The sequence below is a fragment of the Ahaetulla prasina genome, chromosome 7, assembly GCF_028640845.1.
Source record: "Ahaetulla prasina isolate Xishuangbanna chromosome 7, ASM2864084v1, whole genome shotgun sequence".
Classification (NCBI taxonomy): domain Eukaryota; kingdom Metazoa; phylum Chordata; class Lepidosauria; order Squamata; family Colubridae; genus Ahaetulla; species Ahaetulla prasina.
This window is the reverse complement of record NC_080545.1, coordinates 22725904-22742670: the sequence shown is the minus strand read 5'-3', so window position 1 is coordinate 22742670 and position 16767 is coordinate 22725904. Positions and strand designations below refer to the sequence as shown.

At 36.6% G+C, this 16767-nt stretch overlaps 1 protein-coding gene across 1 annotated transcript; it reads right to left on the bottom strand.

Moving 5' to 3' along the window:
• Window positions 1–885: 885 nt before the first annotated feature.
• On the bottom strand, window positions 886–16717 carry CRELD2 (cysteine rich with EGF like domains 2). The gene is made up of 10 exons (XM_058191153.1): window positions 16475–16717; window positions 14486–14568; window positions 11950–12060; window positions 7945–8036; window positions 6676–6852; window positions 4354–4449; window positions 3654–3737; window positions 3016–3111; window positions 2767–2907; window positions 886–1372 (listed from the first exon to the last, which is right to left on the bottom strand). Exons 1-10 carry the CDS (start codon window positions 16637–16639, stop codon window positions 1320–1322), a joined length of 1098 nt encoding a protein of 365 aa, XP_058047136.1. The 5' UTR covers window positions 16640–16717; the 3' UTR covers window positions 886–1319.
• Between the last annotated feature and the right edge of the window lie 50 nt (window positions 16718–16767).

Below are 16767 nucleotides of genomic sequence, written 5' to 3'. Positions count from 1 at the left end.
CAGGCATATAAATGCTGCAACAGCAGCAGGCAAATGATTCAAGTACTACGTAAGCTAACAACTGGCCTTCTAGGAGCATTTTAATGATTCCCTATAGTTGGCTGCATGAACAAACCTGGCTTCGCTGTTTGATCTCATAACCAACTTATTTAATTTCCTAAAGGTGATGATCAGAATGTTTTTGTATTAGACTTCACTATGAATTTAAATATATCTTATTTAAACACATCTAAAAACTTTTTGTGGAATTGTAAATATTTGATGATGTGGCCTGATTTTGACTTACCTGTAATTCACAATTCATTGACATATTTTCTTTTAAAGTGTAAAGGCAATTTAAAATTAAGATATATCACATTCTGTTTTCTAATATAATGGTTGTAAAGAATTAAGTACTCGTTTGTTCCTAAAGATTATAATTTCTTCTATTTTGATGGACAGAGGCTTATTCCAACAGAAATTGAAACAGAAACTGGGCCTCTGGTGGCTCAGACTGTTAAGACAATCTGTTATTAACACAGCTGCTTGCAATTACTGCAGGTTCTAGTCCCACCAGGCCCAAGGTTGACTCAGCCTTCCATCCTTTATAAGGTAGGTAAAATGAGGACCCAGATTGTTGGGGGCAATAAGTTGACTTTGTATATAAATATACAAATAGGATGAAGACTATTGCTTACATAGTGTAAGCCGCCCTGAGTCTTCGGAGAAGGGCGGGATATAAATGCGAATTAAAAACAAAATTTAGAATGCCATTTTTACAATATAAAGCTGAGGTCTTAAATTCATGAGGTACCATTGATATCATGAGCTACCAATGATGAGTAATATACCTTAGACACATAAAAATGATTTTGAGAACTAAAAATGAGTACCATCACACAAAGCTTATAGAAAATACAAAGCAGCCACAATAAATCTTTAATGACAAAGTTGACCATCAAGATTTTACTCATTTTTTCCAAATGCCAGTCTTCTTTTACCAACATTGAAAAGGCATAAAAAAAGTCCAAATCTAAAAGTACTTTCCTTTTCTATTGCTCCACAAATGACAAATAATGCTGAAATGGGCATAAACCATTCGATTTAAGCAAATGTCACTAATCACTTCTACTAGGGTAGTATAACACCTGTATAAAAAGTAGTCATTGTTCTTATTTTGTAGAGAAATGCAATTTTAAGCACAATTTATCATTCATTTCCAAAGGGAATCACACTGGCAACCTGCACTTATATAACACCATTTACATATCACCTTGGGTAGTGGTTTTCAGTTCAATAACTTAAGGGTTAGATATCGATGTCTCATCTTGAAATGTAGATCATAAATCTTCATGGGTATCAGATGAACTTATATTTGCTGATGTTTTCTCTTCTGTCAAAATGAATGAATCTTAATTAAATGTAATTCCTAATCACACTACTGCTATTGCTTAGTGTCCAGAAGTGCCAATGCTTGTGTAGAAAGTGTATTGATGCGCCCAGGGAGGGCAGTGGTCTATTTTTCTTTATGTTGGCAAGATACCATTCCAGAGAGACCTTGTCTACTCTTGTGCTGGAAGGAGAAATGGAAAGCCCTTAAAAGCACATGAAATATTGTGCATAGGGTGGGGTCTTGCCATATTTTTTTAAAGCAGCCAGTACATCTACCGTGCTTCTCCGAGAATAAGGCCCAGTCTTATTTTCTTTTCAGTCCCAAAATAAGTACCAGGTCTTATTTTTGAGGGATATCCTACCTGGCACTGGCACGATGCGCCATGTGGCATCTGGTCGCGAGCGGCTACAGAAGTAGTTGGGCAGTGGCGCGACAGGTGTCGGGGCGTGGGAGGCATGGCGCAGCGGTCTTAAGTGGGTCTGGGGCATGTGGGGCAGCTCCACCCATTCCCTATCTTGATTTTTATACCTTCACCTCGCCCCAACTTGTACAACCAGATGGTGGGTGGGGCTTAAGTACGGCTTATTTTGGGGGCAGGGCTTGTATTAGGCACAGGCTAGGGCTCGTTTTCGGGGTAGGTCATATTTTCAGGGAAACACAGTATGTATTCTCTTTTTAAAACCATATGAATGTCAATCCAATACATCAGTATTAAGAGAATAATGCAGACAGGCATGTACACTGTCATCAGTAAGTATTCTACCATATAATTCACAATGTTGCATCTGCAAGGATGTCTGTATTTACAGATTGAACAATCTAAGCTTCTGAAATCCTTACTATGGATTCTTTGCTCCATTGCCAATACACTTCTTGAGCTGAACTTGATTGTATCAGTTGAGACACAATCGTGGCTTAAATAAATTTGTGGGCGGCGGGGGAGGGGGAGCTGAATCTCTAGCTTACTTTTTGGTAGACAAATACTCATCTGTTACATTGCATGACACACTTTTCTCAACCCGACTCTTGCTTTTGTTTTCAACCTTATTTTAGCATTCACCAACCTGTCTTCTTAATTTAGTGCCTTCCATGTTGGATGACCAACCTCAGAATTCCCACTCGTTAGAGAACAAGAGGCTGGAAACGGTTAACTTAGGTTGACATAATTATTGGTAAAAAATTTACTGACAAGTTTCATGGCAGGATTTGGTCTTTATGATTTTTTTCAATACCAGAAAAGATACCAGGAATCATTTAGAAAATTTAGTGATCAGCTTGAAATGTAAAAAAATATATTTAAAGGGAAATGTAAGAATATTGAAACTTTCTTTGGATCAGTAATTATTACCATACCACTCTCCCCACTAAATCCCACTAAAAAGATGGTCACTCACCTGCTTTTAAAGCTGGAACACAGATGCCATCTTTCTCTTCAAAGCCCTCTGAGCAGATACATTTGTAACCTCCTGGAGTATTAATACAATTGGTATTTTCTCCCGTACACATTTCTTCGGTGTGTGAGCACTCATCTACATCTACAAAAATGTATCGTAAATTGAAATTTAACAATATGCAGGTGAATTATTAAATAATATTAACAGTTTAAAAAATGTTGTATATCCATGATGTTATAATAATCTAACCTGTGCATGTTTCTTCTTTCATTTCGTAGCCAGTTACACAGCTTTTACATTTATTAGGCCCTTCTCCTGTACATCCCAAGCAGCTGAGATCACACGCTAAAATGTAAAATAGACATTCCATTACGATGGAGTTCTTGGTCTCTTTGAGCGTAATTATTTGCTTGGAGACATTTCATTACACAATTAGGTAACATAATTACGGTGAGTGTGGGGTTTACTGCCCATTTATATATAGTAACATGTTATTACATTTAACATGACAAACAGACATGATTAGCTAGAGAAAATGCAAAATTAATGGACACACAATTAATGAGGCAATAATCATGACTAAGGTATTTATATAAAAATATTTGCATTAAGTTGGGTCCTCAGTCATGTTCCCCCATTGAAATCTATTCAATTTAACAAGCGTATTAGGGAAATCTGAAAGAGCACACACAATGCAATATCAAGCCTTAAATATCAAATGCAGTGCCATATCAAACTTTACATTTGAAATTAAAGTGAAGGTCCACTAATTATTTTTAAATTTTCATTTCTAACAATCAACTGGCACTTTTGTTATTCAAGAAATAACAAATTAAGCAGTCTCTACGTATTGTGATTTATTTAGAAATAGTAAAAAAAAACCAAACCTTTGCAGAAGAAAGAACCATCTGTGTTCAAACAATATTGATCAGAATTGCAAGGAGATTCTTGTACTGCACATTCATCCACATCTGAAAAAATGAACCCACATTAAAGGTTATAGCCAGAATAATGGAAACGTTCAAAACTTTAAAAGAAATCTGATATGCAAGATAGTGTTAAAATATAGATTGCACTGTATTAGTTACATTTAATCAAACGTTAAATGGTCTTTATGATTTTCACAGTTGTCCGCCTTGTTTCTTTTCTAAGAACAAAATGATCCACAAACAGGAATAGTGAAAGAAGAGGCAAAACAAATGAGGAGTAGATCGATAAATGGTGAAGACTTCTCTTATCTGCAAAACTAGTTCTGGCTGCTCAAAAATTATGGTTACAATATGTGAATGTATCCGTTTCTCAATATTATTTAATGAGTACAACTACAGACCGTTTAATTCTCCTCCCATCTTTGCCTTTATTTTAAAACTAAATAGTTAACCATTATTATCTTACAAAGTAAGCGCAGAGTTGGGAGAACCTGATATGAACAAGCTACAGAGCTACAATTTTGCTATATTTGATTGAAATGATTGGCAGCATAAACATCTATAGTGCGTATGAGAAACAGAAGATAATTATTCATTCTTTAGAATAATAAATTATTAGGCAGATTTTTTAAAAGAAGTATCACATAGCCATTCTTACCTACACAGGCTTCTTCATGTCTAAGCCAACCTTCTTTACAATCTTTACAGTCCTTGTTGGTTGCCCCAGTACACGTTTTACAGGAATAATGACAAGCTATTAAGAGAAGTAACATTTGCAAGATTGTTATGGACATACAGAACTTTAAAAAGTTTGCAACTGAAACAAAAAAGAAAGCAACTATACAAAATATTGGTTCTTTTTCCACATTTTATTTTCATTTCTGAGTCATTTCTGGAATAGAAATTTTATAGCTATTTTTAAAGCTCAAAAAATATACAGGGGAAAAAAGGACTACTTTGCTTTTTCTTTCCTGCGCATTGTTTTGAAACATTTCCCTGCTTTATGTATAGTATAATTTGCTTTCTTTCCTCCCACTGTATTTTAGTCAGGATTCCTTATTCATATCAAATCAGGACAGACATTTCAGTCCCACCTCCAGAACACTTGGTAGAAGCACATGGAAGCTTAGCCACCGTGACCTTCCTCTTCTTCCACTGCTTTGCCTTCCTGTTTTTGGGTTTATTAAATAGGACCAAAACAGGAAAGAAAGAATAAAACAGATCCATGTCTGTCTGTTGTGCTACCCTGTGTGTGTGTGTGTTGTGCGCACAACTGTTTCAAAAAAGGATGACCATGTTATCCTTACTCTTTTTATTGTTAAAAGTTCAGGCCTTCAGCACAAAAAAGAGAAATGTGTGGTCCCAATTATTCATCATGTACATTACCTGGGACTTACAAACAAGTTATTTCCCAATGTAGGCTATCTATGAACTATTACACCGTGTCAATTTGACACTAAATTATTTGTTGGTCAATATTCTTTAAGACTGTGAAAGTCTTTGCTGTTCACAAGTATTTGTGACATATATTCAAATTGATAGGTACAAACCCAACAAAATTAGAACTTTTTGCAAAAATAAAAATAAAAAAATAAAAAATCAGACAGGCAGGACAGTTCTTTATGTTAACTCAGTATTTCGATCTTAGTAAAAGTTGGCTAATGATCATGAATGCTCATTTCAAATTAAATAAATACCAGCACACCATAGATAACCTCAAGGAGTAACTGTAATAAGCTATGGACAGAACACACAAATATCCTGATCTAGCCAAATACACTAAGATCAAAATACCCAGAATCATGGTTCTTATCATTCTCTGCCTCAGCACCTACTTTTATTTTGGGGATCAGAACACATCACCCCCAGTAGTCAATACCAAGATAAGCATAGATTAACACCAGACAAACTATATGTTAGGGTTCCAAGCAACATCCCCAACGAAATAAAGCTCTGAGGCTTGAGGTTCCTCAAAGTTCTAATTTATTAGAGATGTCATGTTGGCACAGCTGGGAAAACCCGAATCTGAAAGCTTCCAGGTTTTCCACACCCAGTTGACAGTTCACAGCCCTACCCTACACCCACAAGTTCATCACATTGTCCAATCAACTCTTCACACTCAGTTGGATACAATCTTCAGGCAGTCTCTCTCAGAAGCAGGATGTCCTTGAATATGGAATGTTGCTATGACTAACTTTCTACCACTCCAGCAACAACCCCCTCCCAACTTCCCCAGCTAAAATATGTGGCAGTTAAGAAGCAAAAAAGAAAATTGCCTTCCAAAACTGACACTATAAAGCAGAAAACAATATGGGGATCCTTGGTGGTCTCTGAGCTTACCTTAACTTACCAAGGAGAAAACCAAATCCCCACCAACACTTGCAGGTATGTAGGGAGCAAATCCCACACAGTTACTAACAGTGATGAGGTAATCTAGTTCATAATAAAACATATGCAAACAAGCAAACAAGCTCAGAGGGCACAAGGACTCCACAGTTCAATCCTAAATATTGTATATTCTCTTATTTGGGATGAATCTCAAAACCAGGTGTATGAGAGCATTTTTAAAATCAAAGGTTATATTTTATAATTAAAAGCATTATATATATATATAATAAATCTTCAATGGCACAATTAATTACATTAAATCGATGTATTGCCTTGCTGCCCATTAATACATAGCTCAATCAGCCTAACATTGTAACTATTACCTACTATGCAAACTGAAATGATTAGGCTGTACAGTACTATACTGCATTTGTTGTGCTCCATAATACAAGTTGTTTCTGAAACATAAGGAATAAAATTGATTTAAATTGAACTGTTGAATTTTACGTACTCACTTCGTCTCATTTTGTATATTAATTACATGCATATTCAATACCCACCAACTATTGACTACAAAAAAAGGGTATGAATGTATGAAATCAAAGATGCTAATTAAACAATCAGCCTGAATAATGTAAGCATGTAAACATACCTGTGCAAACAGAATGTGTATCATTTCTGTAAGAGTTGTAGAATCCATCAGAACAGTCCAAACAGAATTCTCCTTGATACTCCTTTTTGCACTTGCATGATCCATCACCAGCTCTAGTGCCATCTCCATCACAATCGCCATTTCCATGGCAAGGCTTTTCTGATCCCCCACGACAAGCTTCAAATAAGAACAGGTAAAACAAAATGTTTTGTTACTGTTTCTCTTGCTGTAGCTCAACCTTAGTATTGTTATTTGTACGTTTCATGATGAATAGGAAACCTATCAAGACATTTTATCTTTGTTTCAACTAAAAGTGCCAGAAATATTCAAACTTGATTAATAACCACTTGTAAGTTCTGCAACATATTCCCTGTTATTTAAGGGATTGTCTCTCACCAACTACTACTACTTATCCTAGCAGGTGAGTAGGAGAAGCAGATTGCAAATCCTGCCTGCTAAGGAGCTCCATCTGACGGGACCCAGGAGACGAACTATGGCATCCGCCCTTTGGAACATCATTCCATCTGAGGTGAAGTTATCCCAACCTTTGTGGACTTAAATGTTGTTTTAATCAGGTCTGCAGATCCCCTGACAATAGAGAACCCACACATTGGTTGTACCATATGACATTCTAATTAACCCTCTTACAATTTTGGTTTTACTTACGTTAACTGTTTATTTGGTTTTTATATTTGACTTTAATAGTTGGCTTTATTGTATACTGCCCAGAGTCACTTTGTATGAGATAGGTGACCATATCAATTTGATAAAATAAATAAATATAATACGTGGGGGTGAGAAATCCCACATATCTTCCCATTGTTGGATAATCCCATAATTCCAATTTTTACTCACTTACCCCACCCCTACCCCTTATTTTATAATTTTTCAGTAATGTCTCACTGATATATTGCCTTTTTTGCTCCACAAGCACAGGAAAAATAACAAAATATTTTTAAAAACAGCTCCCTCATCTTAGTGTAGAAGACAAATATCTAGTGATATATCCAACAAACATTTGCTCTTAAATAAAGCTATTATTAGAAATCTAGCTGCTTATTGCATCCTTCATAATCTTTCCAAAACTTAAAGCAGTTCATTTAACTGATTCCATTTCATTACTTTCATCTATCATCTCTCTAGACAAAAACCTGATTTTAAGCAGAATTTACAACACTGATGGCACAATGAAGCTTAATTATCTATATTAAAACTTCTATATTATATTATATTAAAACTTGCAGTATTTATCTATTCAACTTTAATTACCAACACAGTCTGGTCCATGTGTTCCAGCAGGACAGCAAACTTCAATTGTTTCAATACAAAGCCACTTAAACAAATCAGAGTGTTTCTTCTTCCTGTAAGAATAAAATAATTCATAAACATAACATCCGTTCATGAATTTTATGCTAACCTGTGCAAGTTACATACCAACATAAATTTCTGCAAAAAGAGATTGAGAGATCAACTACAAATTGCCACTGAATTCCAAAAGGCAATAATGTAAACACTAGGCAAGATGTGTATATATTATGAATTGTCAGCCACTTTTGTTCGACCATTTCAACCTGTAGCATCCTATACACAGACAGCTTGGTCTCCTGATCCACAACAAAGAAGCGAGCAACTGGCAATTGTACAAGTGAACCAGGGTATTGCAGTACGACTGTTTCCTACCTCATTATAACATTCATTTAAAGTTCATTTGTGAACAATGGGATATTTGTAAAACAACACTTAACAGTTTGAGAATCTAATGTCTTAAATTATTATGCTTGCTCTTTTTAACTGCAATACAACTTTTTAAGGGGAGCAAAAAGACCAGCTAATGTCCCTTGGTGCAAGTAGTATGTTGTACCACAATTATCATACCTGTACTGGCTAGGTCTAAACAATTGTTTCTGAGAAGTTGCACTACAATTTCCTACCAGAGCATCAGATGATATAATGACCCAGCTGGATGTTAAGCTAGACCAGTGGTGGGTTGCCCCCGGTTCAGACCGGTTCCATGGAACTGGTAGTAAAACCGGCGGGAGGCTCCGCCCACTGAACCAAACGTCATCAAATGTGATATGTGCATGCACGATGCGAACTGGTAGTAAAGGTAAGTAGAACCCACCCCTGAGCTAGACCCATCATTATTTCCAGCCATACTTAAAAAACAAACAAACAGTGGATAGTGAGGTTGAATTTTGATTGGTGCTAGTAGCAGCTTATATTCTCAATTGCTGACTGATCTCTGTTTGTATCCATTTGCAACCTACCTGTTGCAGTATTTGGTCTAAGCCCTAACTCTAAGCATCAAAGTTAGGCATAACTCTAGCTCTGTAAGTAGGATGTTAACTATACTATTGTACTTCAAAAATCTTAGAATAAAACCTTATGAAGCCAGGAAGTGCATCAGATCAGGGGTTCAACAAGTGAAATATTGAACAAGATACCCAAGAGAAAACTTAACTTAGGACATACTCTTAGAAACAAAAGGCATTAATAATTAGAATAATAACCTGTGTGAAAAATGGCAGCAAATTAAAAAGAACAAGGGAAGAGCAGAAAGCTGGATTTAGCAGTGAGAAGATCGATCTAAAATTTTAGTATCAACAATATTTTCCTTTATTTATTTATTAAATTTATATATCTCTTTTTTTGCTGTTGGGGTGATTTTAGGTGGCTATCTATTTAAATTGAGTAGAGAAACCAAATTATGGAAGTTTGACCTAAGAACAGCAAGTGGGAGAGAATATAATATTTCAGCAAAAACAAAAAGGGCTGGGTTCAGGATATTTTTTTTTTAAAAAGGGACTTTAAATTGAAGCTTCAGTCTGATAATTAGTAACTTCTGATATTTTCATTTGAGGAGAAAGTCATAATACCTTTTCAACCCCTTTCTCATATTTAAGATATAATTAAAGTTTTCAGTAGTGCTGCAGCAACAGCTGGAGACAACTGACAACATCAACGCATAACACACACACACACACACACACACACACACACACACACACATTGGGCATAATAATCTTTAACAGCAGAGTTTTTTAAAAAAATAGCTACATGGGTAGACCTTTGTCAGTGAAGTCTATGGAAATGCCATTAAGCTCAACATTATCAGAAGAGGACAGGAAGAGGTTTTAACCTAACTTAACCAGGGATCACTAATCAAGGGCAAGGTATCATTACAAATGTGTAAAAGAATGAATTAGTATGAATTCATGTTCCACACAAACACACACCAAAACCCTTAACATAACGTATTCAATAAAAGATTTTGAGCAAAATGTAGCTGTATCTCAGGACCAAAAACTGGTTTGTAGAATTTGCAGCTAAGTGATGATATACAAGGAAGAACAACTTGCCCTTCTGATCCCAGGTAGTGCTGTCAGGGCTGGTAGTTAGATAAATTCTCTTCTTTAGTTGCAAATGGAGCAGATGCGATCTGGAATTGACAAGAACCTTATCATGGAATCCTAGGAAATAATGTCTAGAATGCTTATCACGTGCACTACTGTAGCATCTAGCAGCCATGTATAGCAACAATGATGGTAATCTCAATACTAAATGCCACCACTAAAGAATATGCCAGGCTTCTGCAGGATATTGAAGTTTGTTTACAAAACTTCAAGAATGATTACATCCATCGACTGATGATGCAAAAACTCAGGGTAGTCTACTTACAATGGATATATCAACTTAATGCAATAAGCCATCATCATTTGCTTTTCGTTATCAGATTGATAAATTAAATTGGAAATATATGTCTCAAGGGGACACTTCAATGAACGTGTCTAGGATTTGAATGGCACAGACTGTCACTAGTCTGTGCCATTCATAATACCTTTTCAACCCCTTTCTCATATTTAAGATATAATTAAAGTTTTCAGTAGTGCTGCAGCAACAGCTGGAGACAACTGACAACATCAACGCATAACACACACACACACACACACACATTGGGCATAATAATCTTTAACAGCAGAGTTTTTTTAAAAAATAGCTACATGGGTAGACCTTTGTCAGTGAAGTCTATGGAAATGCCATTAAGCTCAACATTATCAGAAGAGGACAGGAAGAGGTTTTAACCTAACTTAACCAGGGATCACTAATCAAGGGCAAGGTATCATTACAAATGTGTAAAAGAATGAATTAGTATGAATTCATGTTCCACACAAACACACACCAAAACCCTTAACATAACGTATTCAATAAAAGATTTTGAGCAAAATGTAGCTGTATCTCAGGACCAAAAACTGGTTTGTAGAATTTGCAGCTAAGTGATGATATACAAGGAAGAACAACTTGCCCTTCTGATCCCAGGTAGTGCTGTCAGGGCTGGTAGTTAGATAAATTCTCTTCTTTAGTTGCAAATGGAGCAGATGCGATCTGGAATTGACAAGAACCTTATCATGGAATCCTAGGAAATAATGTCTAGAATGCTTATCACGTGCATTACTGTAGCATCTAGCAGCCATGTATAGCAACAATGATGGTAATCTCAATACTAAATGCCACCACTAAAGAATATGCCAGGCTTCTGCAGGATATTGAAGTTTGTTTACAAAACTTCAAGAATGATTACATCCATCGACTGATGATGCAAAAACTCAGGGTAGTCTACTTACAATGGATATATCAACTTAATGCAATAAGCCATCATCATTTGCTTTTCCTTATCAGATTGATAAATTAAATTGGAAATATATGTCTCAAGGAGACACTTCAATGAACGTGTCTAGGACTTGAATGGCACAGACTGTCACTAGTCTGTGCCATTCATAAAGTACCTGCCTTGTTTAAATGTTTGCACCCTAAGTGCATATAGCCAACCGGATACCCTCCAGATGCTTTGACATGGTCATTGCTGAATAATTATGGACATAGCAGTCCAAAAATTCTTTAGGGCACTGAATAATCTACCCCTGTTTAACAAGGTGTGAGGAGAAGGGGGGAAACAGCTGCGCTAAATGCAATCTACTTTTATTCTGCACAAGATCTTTTAAAATAGTTTTACATATTTTAAAACCATTGGCACAACACAAATGCTGCAGCAAAAACAAATTTATCTTACTCATGTAGGTTTAACTAAAGTATATAGTAAATAAGCATGCCGTATCAATTTAACAACAAAAGGGGAAATATGTTATCAAACTACAGCTTAAAATGGGCTTTTAATGCATTTAATATTTAGATTATCTACATTTTTAAAAATTCCTACCTTTACCATGCACTTCTTACAGCCAATATTTAAACAAGTATTATTGTAGTTTTACTTACCGTTTGAACCACCAAATTTCTATATGTTCTTCATGCTCCTCTACCATATTGTTGCATTCAAAGTTACTACTGTCACACAGATTTTCTATAATTTCTACTAGACGAATTTCACTACATAAAAAAACAAGAAATGAGTTGATTTATTGACAGTTGAAGTGTCCATAAAAATTAAAACACATATCTAAAAAAAATCAAGTGTTATTAACTTCTATATTATATAATCTACAACTACAATGTTGAGGAATATAGGCTGTCTAGAAACATGAAATATAAACAAACAAACAAATAACCAATCTACTATTTTAAACTGAAGTAGTTTATGATAATAAAATATTAGTATCCCAAGATTGCAAAACTTTGAAAAGAGCGCTTCACTGAAGGAAACTCCTTGCATGGAAGGTTTTCAGCAACACAGCTAACCTGCAATGACACATCACCATAATGCAACAAGCCACATTTATCTGCTTTTCTTTATCAGCAGACTAATAACATTAAAATTAATAAAATTAAATTGAAAATACAGTCTTAATGGGACTTAGCTCCGATGGATGTGTTGTATATTTTCACTGTACTGTGCCATTGGCTGTGACAAAGGTTAAAGAGCTCTTTTAGGCAGTACCCAGAGACAAGAGAGAACCCTTTCAGCAGGCAGCAGCAAGTTGCAACCCTACTGGTTTCCCCATTGACTTTCTGGGGAAGCCAGCAGAGAACATTGCAAATAGCAATCACATGATCGTGGAGCGCCAGCCATAAGTGCAAACAGGTTGCTAAGCACACAGATCTAAATCACATGACCACAGAGGAAACCTATGTTTTGTAATGGTTGGAACTGCTTTACAGGCTATCACATCCTTTCCAAGGGCAGTTAACACATACGATCACTGTTCTGACTGAGAACCATTGATATCTACGTTCATTATGACATAATATAGATAGTTCTTAAAGAAGATTTAGGATTGAGATTTGAGAACTATAAGGGCTGGGATAAATAAGAATTCAACCCCACCCCCAATATTCCTTTTTTTCTTTTCTCATCTGTTTCAATCAGAGCCAAGATCAAGGCTGATTTGAAATTAGATTTTAAAATAACAGAATACAAGGATGACATGGAAAAAGATGTTACTCTGGACAGGCAAAAGAAACTGATGGATAATTAATAAGGGATGTACAAATAGCAAATCAAGAAAGTGACCTGGTAAATTTTTAAATATTGGAGTTACAATAAAGGCTTGTAAAGATTTAAAGAATTTTGTGAGAAGGGACAAAGTACAGATGAAAAGATTTCTACGACATTATTTGATGGTATTAAAGATCAAGATTATTAGAAGTAAATGGAAGTTATCTTATTTGATCTATGTTAAATTTGGTATGCTTTAACCTTAGTTGAGTTTTTCCTATATCAAGACTGAAATGGATGTATAGATTTGTTTATAGATAAAAGTTGGGCTAGGAGAAGAAATCTTTATGTGATGAAATCACTTATTTATGTATTTCTTTTAATATATTTTTTCTTTCTTTTCTGTATCTTCTATTTTTTCTTTTTCTTTAGTTTGTATTAATCTTTGCTGTTATAACTGTAATCTTTAATAAAATTACTAATAAAAATGAACTGGCAAAGGAAACTGATGGAACCAAATGGATTCCTGGAGGAATTGGGGGATATCCAAAGCATTTGCTACAAGGCCCCATGGAAGCCTTAGTAATGCGCTGAAACCAAGAGACTCTGGACAGAATTGCACCTATGAGACCCCTCTCAACCCTTCACACCCATCATTTCCCATGGTTCATGGAGGAGGGTTCTGAAACAGGTTAAGAGACATCTAGAGCAGTGGTCCCCAACCTTTCCGACTCCGTGGACAAGCGGCGGCAGGTGGCAGGGATGTTTTTGTGGGTGCAACCTAATTCTGTGCATGTGCAAATGGTGCTCACCTACCACTTGCATGGACCAGTTCCCAATGAGACCCGGTCCATAGACTCTTTGTCTAGAGCACTGCTGGAGAAAAACAAAGGATGACTCTGTTTGGATACAACTTAAAGCCGCCATTAAGGTCTATCTCGTGGTAATAAAAGTGGCAAAATAACACTATTTCTCCTCCCTTATTGCTTCCGTAGAATGTCACCATCAGCCCTGTTCTGGATTGTCTCATCCCCCTTAGGCTGGGTGGGCTCAGATGATCATCTCCAGGGCCATGAAGAAAAAAAATTGAACACTTGTCAGATAAAATCACTCGGATTCATTCCCAATTAGAATCCATGTACGGAGCAGGTCCTTGTGACTTGCTTAGGGAGAGATCTTGCCCAGTAATTTGGAAACAGTTTGATCCTGTTGGCCTTAGGAAAGTGGACAGGATTCTATGTACTGTCAATGCAACCATCTATCAGTTAGGCTATCCTACTGTCTTTAAACAGTGTCAGGTATTTAACTCTAAATTAACAGCATTTCTGCTTTATACACTGTATTAAGTTCTAGGCATCTTGTTCTTGCTCATTGCAACGCATATTAGAACACTGAGAAGAAAAATAATATCTGCTATACCTTGATTCATATTTTGATAATGTTTTTTCTTCCCACGCTGTATTGCCACCTCCAAAGTTCTTCTTTGCTGTGTCTGTTAGACCCTTCGGAAGACAAGTTTGATAAAATGACATTTTTCAAAATATTATTTTTACCACCAAAAAGCAGAAACTATTTCCAAAACGGTATACCCTAGTCTCAGTACACTATATACATTATAATCAATTATATATTTGTAATAACAAATATTATTTTTGTTTTCTTGTTTCTGAAGAACAGTTTATAAAGAGATCCAAAAGCAACTGGTTACTTTATTTCTACAGTTTATTCTACCAAGGTCCGGTAAGAAATATTTGCAGAAAGTGTACATATAATACAGAAATGTATTATTCTGCAGATGAATTAACTTACTTTTTTTGAAAGCTTTTGAAACTTCAAGTCCATACAAAGGTTAAGCTCTATTAATTGATAATTATTGCTTTTTCTATCTGTTTGCATCCAAACTAGCAAATATTAAGCAGCATTTTTGAAAGCACTCTTTTATTAACATGCTCTGAAACCAGGAACAGCAATTCAAAATTTCACTTGTGTCAGTACACCTAACAGTACTGTTCTTTCCAGGGATGAAATCTACTTACCTTCCTTACCGGTTTGGAAGTGCATGCACCACATCACATACACGCGCAGACCTCCTGCGCATGCGCAAAACCTTATGCGCATGCGCAGAAGGTAAAAACCATATTACTTTCTGGTTAAAACCAGGAAGTAATGACACCCGGGCGGGTGGGCGGACTTTTGCTCCGCCATGGCTACCGGATCGCCGAACCACCGGCCATGATTGCTACTGGATTGCACAATTCGGTCTGAACCAGGAGCATTTCAACCCTGGTTCTTTCCAATAATTAATCCCAATATGGAAGAGTTCTAATTTTGTACAGTTCTCAACAAATATTTCCTCAGGTCATAAGTTAAAGGCACTTATATGTTTAAGTTTTAAAAAGGTTGGAATCTGATTTTCCCACATTACTTTCACATGCTATGTACCAGCCTAACTAAAATACATATCCCTATCTGTAACACCATAAAATTGAATTAGGAAGTGTTTTAACAAATGCTTTCTGTCATGGTTTAAAATTTAAGGATTTTTTTTAAAGAAACACACAACATTAGAGCCAGTATGGTGGATTGATAGAGGTGTCAGGTAGTCCTTGACTTATGACCATAATTGAGTCCAAAATTTCCACTGCGAAGCAAGGCAGTTGAATTGTTTTACATTTTACATTTTTTTTTGCCACGGTTGTTAAGCAATCGCTGCAGTTGTTAAACGAATCATGCCATTGTTAACGAAATCTTTATTTCTTACTTTGATTTGGCTTTTGGAAGCCAGCAGGGAATGATAATCACATAACCGTAAAAAGTGTCACCTCATAAATACATGTTAGTTACTTACGTCTGATTTTTGATCCCCATGACCATGGGGATGCTGCAATCGGCTGTAAGTGTAAAAAAGGGTCAGGTCACTTTTTATTTTTTTTTAAACTTCCAATGGTCACTAAACGAATGGTCATAAGTCGAGGACTACCTGTCTAGCTCTGCTTTTTAGGCATGAAAGCGAGCTGGGTCATTTGGGGCCAATCTCCCCACCAGCCTCCCCACCCCCTCTCTCGGACCAGCCCACCTCACAGGGTTGTTGTTGCAGGGAAAACAAGCGCGAAAGTTCACCGCCTCACATTTATTTCTGAAACTTCCCTGTTAAGGACACAGCCCGAACTAATAATGCTATTTAAAATAAGCCAGTACACAAGTATTTTGCGTACAAGGAATACCGTACACACAGTAATTTGTTGGTGTTACCATTTTTTTTTTTAAAAAAAGTAGTTTTAATGAAGGGGCGGGGAAAGCCAACTTTCTCCTACTATTTTGGACCGTTAAGTGGAAGCCAGCGGTTAAGGTCGCCCTCCGCCCTCCGCCTTTACTTCAGCTGCCTCAGCTTCCCTGCCTTTCTCCCACCTGAGTGAACCGGTCGACGATCCCTCGACAGGTGTTGCAGGCTTGCCGGAGCTTCTCCTCAGGGGAGCCCAGAGACGCGGGCGGGAAGGAGAGGAGGAGGGCCAGGAGGTTGAGGAAAGCAAAAGCTTCCAGCCATCTCCTCCACGCAGCCCGACCGGCTCTCATGGCTTTAAGCAACCCCGCCAGCTTCGAAGACCGGCTCTGCCACCGGCCTCATTCAGAATTCTTTTTTTTTTTTTTTTTTATAAGACCAGCCCAACGTTCGCCTCCAGCCAATCATTCGGCCCACAGTG